General features: G+C 52.7%; 1 protein-coding gene across 2 annotated transcripts; it reads right to left on the bottom strand.

The window, feature by feature from the left end:
- Positions 1-2238: 2238 nt before the first annotated feature.
- Positions 2239-7705, bottom strand: FFAR3 (free fatty acid receptor 3). 2 transcript variants are annotated; one of them, XM_061139036.1, is made up of 3 exons: positions 7576-7646; positions 4050-4376; positions 2239-3783 (listed from the first exon to the last, which is right to left on the bottom strand). In XM_061139036.1, the coding sequence occupies exons 2-3, from the start codon at positions 4159-4161 to the stop codon at positions 2798-2800; spliced, it is 1098 nt and encodes a 365-aa protein (XP_060995019.1). In that variant the 5' UTR covers positions 4162-4376; positions 7576-7646; the 3' UTR covers positions 2239-2797. The 2 variants fall into 2 exon arrangements, with proteins under 2 accessions (XP_060995019.1, XP_060995020.1); XM_061139037.1 differs by lacking the exon at positions 4050-4376 and having other exon boundaries at positions 7576-7705.
- Positions 7706-7714: the final 9 nt, after the last annotated feature.

Raw genomic sequence — 7714 nt, 5'->3', positions numbered from 1 at the left:
TTTCATGCATTGGAGAAGGAAATGGCAACCCACTCCAATATTCTTGCCTGGAGAATCCCAGGGATGGGGGAGCCTGGTGGGCTGGTGTCTATGGGATCGCACAGACTCGGACACGACCGAAGCGACTTAGCAGCAGCAGCTGATATTGATTAGCTTTGGGTGCTTGCTGTGAGTGAGGTGCCCAGTTGCTCTCTTTTGCAACTGGAATAGAGTTCTCTGAGCTCGATCTTTGACCTCTCGCAGCACCCGGAGAACTGTCCCCTCCCCACCCCCGTGCCTGCCATGTCCTCACCCACCGGAGCCGCACACCTGGGGCTCTGCCGAGTGGGGAGAGTGCGTGACGCGTCATCACGCACACGCATGCGCCCACGCCATCTCTCTGCCCGTCCTCTCCTCTGCTTTGCCGAGTGGGGAGAGTGCGTGACACGTCATCACGCACACGCATGCGCCCACGCCATCTCTCTGCCCGTCCTCTCCTCTGCTTTGCCGAGTGGGGAGAGTGCGTGACGCGTCGTCACGCACACGTATGCGCCCACGCCATCTCTCTGCCCGTCCTCTCCCTTGCTTTGAAGGGCACAGGGCAGCAGCCCCAAACCCACCCTCTACTGCCTGATCACCCCTCTCCCTCGACTTCAAAGAGACGTGGAAACACTTCCATTCTACTTCAGCACCACCCAGCCTCTGATGACTTTTCATCCTCCCCACCCCTCAGCTTTCAGCTTATACAGACTGGGGTGGGGGTGGTTGGTGCTGGGTGATGCTCGGCCAGCTGAGCTGTCTCTGCTTCCTCAGTGTAAACTCTGAGGGAGGAGTCAGACTCCTGTTCTCCACGGTTCTCTCTGGAATGCTGGGTTTCCAACTCCTCTTTGTCCTCAGACTTGGGTCCTCGCTACCACCCCTGGAGTTGCAGGGTTCCACGCCACCTTTGTGCCCTTTCCGAAGCACGTACACCCATGTTTCCAGGCCCGAGTGCCTTGGGACAGACAGATGAACCATGGGACAGAAGGACAGCTCATGCCTTCATCTCTGCACTGAGATGATGTCTCTCTCCCTTCACCTGAGACTCAACCCCCACCCACAGCCAGTCCTCATTCCCCAGTGACCTTAACCCCTGGAAGAAAACAGATGCTAAAGACATTAGTAAAGGGCTTCTCAGGTAGCTCAGTAGTAAAGAACCCGCCTGCCAATGCAGGAGGCATGGGTTCCATCCCTGGGTCTGGAAGATCCCCTAGAGAAGGAAATGGCCACCCACTCCAGTGTTCCTGCTGGGAAATCCCATGGACAGAGAAGCCTGACAGGCTACAGTCCATGGGGTCTCAGAAGAGTGGGACATGACTTAGCAGCTAAACAGCAACAACAAAGACAGTAGTATGGAAATCCCTAAAGTTCTGAGCCCAGCCATCTACACACAAGGGCACAATAAATGTTTTTGAGCTAAATCTGACTGAGTGTCAACAGTGCCAGCATTTCTCTGGTTGCTTTGTGGGACAGGGGGGGAGGCCCTGACCAGCTCTTTCTCAGGTGTCGCCCACCCCTCTGTGGAAAACAAAAAATTACTACATGATCACAGTTTGATAAAAATAGCTCTTAAGAACACACATTTGTCTTTGCGGTAACCTGAAGTCCATGCGCTGACTAATTCTCTTATTTTTTTCAAGGAGGTTTCTTTACTGGGAAGAGGATGTATGCTCATAGATAATTCATCTGCTTTGCATCCAGTTCTGTTTCTCCTCATGATCTGTTTACATTTGTCCCAGTCAGTCTGCCTTGGCTGACTCTGGAAGTCTGACTGGGCCTGCTTACCGATGACACACAGCTAGTGGCAGAGTGGCTCAGGGGCCTGGGTTTCAGAGTCAGCTAATTTCAGCTTCCAGTCCTGCTTCAACCGCTTGTGGGCTATGGGGTCTCAGGTAAGAGACTTCACCTCTTTGGGCCCAGTCTCTCACCTGTAAAATGGGAAGCGTAATAGTACCTGCCTCACAGAGACTGAGAAGATTGAAGAAGACAGTGTCAGGCCAAGCTCTTAAGATAGGTTAGTTATTGTTCTTATTCTTTCAACTCCAGTCCTCTCTCAGCATCTTCTTGTTCATCCCTTTTCTTTCAGAGTCTAGGTGTTTTATCCCTCCATCCATCAATTCCACCTAAGATACACTCACATATACCAATTACAGGGACCATTAAAAAAAAAAAAAACACAGATTAAGAAAAAAAAAATTCTCTTTTGCTTGCCACCAAATTTATTTAGGTAATGTTTCTTCTGCCATTTTTCATAAATGTCCCTGAAGATCTGAAATTATTGAACAGTGGAAACTTTCTGGAAAATCCACATGTGACAGCAGGGTGCTCCCTCCCACCTGGAGTCCTGCGTCCCTACCCCCACCAGCTGCATCAGTAGTTCTGAAGGATATATTCTTCCCGTCTTCTGTCCCAAGTCACTGGGCAGCTCCCTGGGCCCCTGAACACTGCTCTCAGCTCCTCTTCTACCTTCAACAAAGTTCAGGAGCTGGACTGCTGCCATGGGACGCTCCTTTTTCCTCTATAGCTCTTCCTCACCTTGACCACTTCCTGGGCACATCAGGGGATGGGAAGGGAGGGCAGTGTGTGGTGAGATCAAGAGCTGGGCTTTTGTGGGCACATCCTGAGGAAGGCAGGGTGCCTGCTCTGCCCCGGATGGTGCCAGTCCCCAGTCTGCCTCTCCAGGGTCCTGCCTGACTTGAGCTTGGAACTGTCCCGGGGATGATCTCCCCTGCAGCCCAGTCCACCAGCCACCAGCTCCAGAGCGCCTACCTAGAGTCCGCTAGCTGGCCTCTATGATGGACAGCTCCTGCGGTGGCCCCTCTCCCTCACTCTTCTTCGAGGCCACGCCGTTCTCCTGCCGCCAAGGGCCCCAGGACATAGTTAGCCGCCCCAGCAATCCCTGGAAGTCAGCTTGGAACCCAGATGACGAGAAATAGTAGACGAGGGGATCGAAGCAGGAATTCAGGGTGCTGAGGAGCAGTACGTAACTTCTCCACTTGGGGCTTTCACCCTGGACGTAGCCCACGACATGGGACACGTTGTAGGGTCCGAAGCAGACGAGGAAATTGAGCAACGTGGCAGCCGCCAGCCCCGCCACCCTCTTCCGACGGCGATGGCTGGCTCCCCTCCCGAGTATGCAGACCAGGCGGCTATAGCAGTAGCTGCTGATGAACAGGGGCACCCCAAAGAGGACCACCGCCATCTCTAGCCGGAAAGGCAGGAGAAGGGCCAGCTGATCCTCCCGGAACTCCAGGTAGCAGGTCCTGTTGATACCCTGGCTGGGGGAGGAGCCCCCCGAGAATTCGATGACATAGACCACGCTGCAGTGAGCAGCGGCCAGGAGCCAGCAGGCCCCGCTGACCAGGCCAGCCTGCCCCGGCCTCGGCCGAGTCTTGTACCAGAGAGGGTAGGCCACGCTCAGGAAGCGCTCTGTGCTCACAGCTGCCAGGAAGAGGGACGTGAGATAGATGGTGGTGAAGAAGAGGAACTTGGAGAAGGGGCAGAAGATGAAGGGCAGGGACCAGTGCATGGCGCTGGCCGCCTCCACCATGCGGAACGGCAGGAAGAGCAGCAGGAGCAGGTCCGAGAGGGTGAGGTTTAGCAGGAGCACGTCCACAGCCACCGGGCGGCGCCGCAGCTTGCCCACGAAGATCACCAGGGCCATCAGGTTGAGGGGGAGCCCCACGAGGAAGGTGAAGAGGTACACGGAGAAGAAGAGCCAGTGATTGCCGAGGAAGAAGGAGTGGTCTGGGTTGGTCATGGCCACTAGCAAGAGAGAGAGAGAGAGAGAGACAGCGATGGGAGCCCAGGTGAGGGTCTCGCACCATCAGCTTCCCAGCTATCGGCCGGGAACACCCCCACCCCCATTCCCTCACGCTTTCCGCAGCAGGGGCAGCCTGCCTCTCTTCCTGGTCACACCCGGTGTCCTGCCCCTTTCCTGTCCCTCTCTTCCTGGTCACCTCCTGTCTCCTGCTCCCTCTCCCTGAGTGCCGAGGTGCCCTCCACAGAGCCCCTCAGGACACCGTGCTCACCTGCTGCCTTGAGAACCCGAGGGCTCTGCCGCTCAACACCTTGCCGGCTCCTCCAGATCAAGTCCGGTGAGCTATTATCTGGCAGAACTGATAAAAACCTGGCAATGCCCATGACGTCACTCGCTGGAGAGCCAGGGCACAAAAGATGCCTTTAGCTCCGTTAGCAGCGCCGCTGGGGCCAGTATGCAAAATGAGGAACAAATTCCACGACTGCCTGCATGCCTTGCTCCTCGGGCGGCCTCACAGGGGATGTGCAGACTTTGTCTTCTCTCTGATCCTCCACTTGAATTTTATCTGCTCCTCTAGAATGGCACTCCTCCAGTTTGCCTTGTAAGGGCAGGAAGTGTGACACAGTCATGCAAAGCCTGGGCTCTGGATCCAGGCTGGGGTTCAACACTAGCCCTGTCACTTGCTAGCTTCGTGATTTGGGGCAAGTGACTTAAGCCCTCTGTGCCTCTGCTTTCTCATCCATAGAACAGGATCATCAGCATACCAGTCTCGTAGGCTTATTGTGTAAAGTGTTAGTTAATAACCTGTCAAAGGCTAAGTCAAGTGTGGTGAGCACTGAACAGATGTCACTTGCCCTCACCCCACTTCCTGCGGTGGGCCTGTCTCTGGGCTGATGGTAATATTAATGTTGGTGGTGATGATGGTAACAACTACATTTTAGGGGCCACATAATCCATAGCAGGGGCTTCCCTGGTGGCTCAGTGGTAAAGAATCCACCTGCCAAGCAGGAGATGCGGGTTCAATCCCTGAGTGGGGAAGATCCCCTGGAGAAAGGAATGGCATCCCACTCCAGTATTCTTGCCTGGAGAATCCCCATGGACAGAGGAGCCTGGTGGGTCACAGTCCATGGGGTCGCCAAGAGTTGGACACAGCTGAGTGACTGATGCTAACTACTGACTTAAGAGAAGTGAAAACATATATCCACACAAAGACTTGCTCATAAATGTTCATAAGAATATTAGTCATAATAACCAAAAAGTGGAAATATTACCTGGTATCCATCAGCGAGTGAATGGATAAACCATGTGGTGTATTCAGACAGTGGAATACTATTTGGCAACAAAAAGGAATGATGTACCCATGCATACTGTAACACGGACGCACCTAAAAACATTGTGCTAGGTGAAACAAGCCAGACAAACAAATGTATGTTTCCATTTTTTATGACATGTCCAGAGTAGGCAAATCTGTAGAGACAGAAAGTAGATGACTGGTGGCCTGGGGACTGAGAGTGGAAGTGGGTTAACTGTAAGTGAGCATGAGAGTTATTCCATTTTTATCAAAAAGTGTCCTAAACTGCTTGACAGTGATAGTTGCCCTCCTTGGTAAATGTACTAGAAATCACAGAATGGTACACTTTAAATGGGTGCACTGTATGATATGTAAATTATATCTCAAATAAGCTGTTAGAAGTTGGGCAGAGAACCAAAGTTTTTGCTGTTGTGGGGCTTACATTTGGTAGGAGGGGGTGTCTTTGAGAGGGATTGAGTAGGGGGACAATAATAAAGACACAGATGATACAGAGGCCAAGAGCCCCTGGAGGAAACAGTGCAAACACAGGGAACAGGAGTGCAAGGTAGACCTGCTGGGGGCCACTGGTAGCAGGTTCATAGCACAAGGGACGAGGGTAACCAGAAGATGCTGGGGGCGGGCTCTGCGGGGTCGCAGGGAGGAGCTGAAATCTCCCCTAAGTGGAAGAGGTACAAGTAACTGGAAGAGGTGGCCCAGCGGCAGTAGGTGCTCTGGTGCAGTGGGAGGGAGCGTCGTTGTCGCTTTATGGGAGGCGTCACCTGTGCTGCAGTTCAGGCTTTGACCAAGATTCTCTGGTGTCCCCACTGCACAGAGAGCAAACTTGTTTCTGGCTTCAGTGGAGCCTCTGGTCAGTGACTTCACTTCTTTGGCCTGTTTCCATCTTTGTTTGTTATTGCTGTTGTTTAGTCGCTAAGTCGTGTCGAACTCTTTGCAACCTCATGGACTGTAGCCCACCAGGCTTCTCTGTCCTTGGGATTGTCCAGGCAAGAATACTGGAGTGGGTTGCCATTGCCTACTCCATGGGATTTTCCCGACCCAGGGATTGTACCTGCATCTCCTGCATTGGCATGCAGATTCTTTACCACTGAGCCACCAGGAAAGCCCCTCATCTTTATAAACAGGGATAATAAAACTGTCTTTGGAGGGCTGTTACAAGCATTCACTCACTCAGCAAATATTTACTGCAAGCCTACTATGTGCTTGGCTCTCTTCTAATTGCTGGGGTTATATCAGCAAATGAAACAAGAATTCTTGCCCTTGTAGACATTTGTTTTTCTTGGCCACACCATGCAGCATACAAGATCTTAGTTCCCTGACCAGGGAATCCAACGTACTCCCCTTGTAGTGGAAGCACAGAGTCTTAACCTCTGGACCATTAGGGAAGTTCCCCCTTGTAGACATTTAAGCATGAAAAGATAACTTGTGTAAACCACAAGTGCAAGTCAGGCACGTAGCTACCAGTTCTTTTGCTTCTATGTGCTCACATCTTCGTCATCATTAGAGGAATAAGTCTGCTTCCTTCACCTCGTCTCAGAGCAGACGCCCACGTGTGTGTCTCTCTTGGCCGCTGTCCTCTGCCCACTCTCTCTTGGGTTCAGAGTGTTACCACTCACCTTCACAAGAGGGACTACAAGGAAAGGCATTAACCCCGATACCTCTGAGTTTTCCAGACGTCCCCTGACCTTTTGGGGTCCTCCTCAAAGCATCATATCTTATGTCCACCGTTCCACTGCTGTAAGGTCTTGGGCAAATTTCTTAACCCCGAGAAATGAAGATGATGATCGTACCTGGTTCCAGGACCATAGCAAACTCATGCAGCACCTTAGTGCAAATTAGGAAAAGGCATGCCCTGCGGAGCACAGCCCTGCACCAGGGAGTGTGCGCTGCTGGACAAAGTGAGTAGCGTCTTTGTTCAAATTAGAGTAAGTCACTCCTTCTCCTGGGTGGGAGCAGCCCCACAACAGGCACGTGGCTTGGTGAGCAAAGCGCATTCTGGAACTCAGTCAGCGTTTGCCCCTTTGCCTGACTCCCTTGTGCAGTGAGCTGCCTGCTCATCCGTACAGCAGCTGCATGGCTAAATCAAAGGATTGTGGGAGGATGAAATGAGACAACACTTGCAAAACTCTTGACGTGGTGACCGTCAGGTATCTTTGCGACTATTTCTGGTGTTGCTAGTATTTTCCCTTCCCCCTGCCCAAGCATCTATTGCCTACCAGCTTCCTGTTCACAGTTCTAATGCTGCCCCCTTGTGAGCCCTATAGGGTATCACAGTGTCATGGTCTTGCCTCCTGCTTCTTGTTGAGAAATTTAAATGATTTTGGAGTAACATCTCCCCAAACGTACCATCAGAGTGGCACTGCCTGTGGCTTAGAAACAGACGTCCTTCCTCCTCCTCCACACGGCACGCTGGCCACTGAGGCAGTCAAGATTCGAGGAGAGGAGAGACAGGGGAGGTGGGAAGTCCTGTGTGCCGGGGGCAGCTTACCTTCCTCCTGCCATCTGGCTCCAGGCCTCCATCCTTCTCTCCGACTGCATTGCTGTCTTCTTCTAGGCTCAGTTCTTCCTACAAGTGGCTCCAGGGATGCTCCCAGGCGAGGCCGCCCTGCCTTTCCCTGAGAGTGGCC

Source organism: Dama dama, chromosome 4 (assembly GCF_033118175.1).
Source record: "Dama dama isolate Ldn47 chromosome 4, ASM3311817v1, whole genome shotgun sequence".
NCBI lineage: Eukaryota > Metazoa > Chordata > Mammalia > Artiodactyla > Cervidae > Dama > Dama dama.
The sequence above is the reverse complement of the archived record's forward strand: the minus strand, read 5'-3'. Positions and strand labels throughout refer to the sequence as shown.

What these genes read in the sequence shown, in the direction of transcription:
- FFAR3 (XM_061139036.1), bottom strand. Translation starts at nt 4,161, where the DNA reads ATGGGCATTGCCAGGTTTTTATCAGTTCTGCCAGATAATAGCTCACCG. An exon ending in TCGGGTTCTCAAGGCAGCAG is followed by an intron (nt 3,784 to 4,049) that starts GTGAGCACGGTG and finishes CTCTCTTGCTAG; the next exon opens with TGGCCATGACCAACCCAGAC.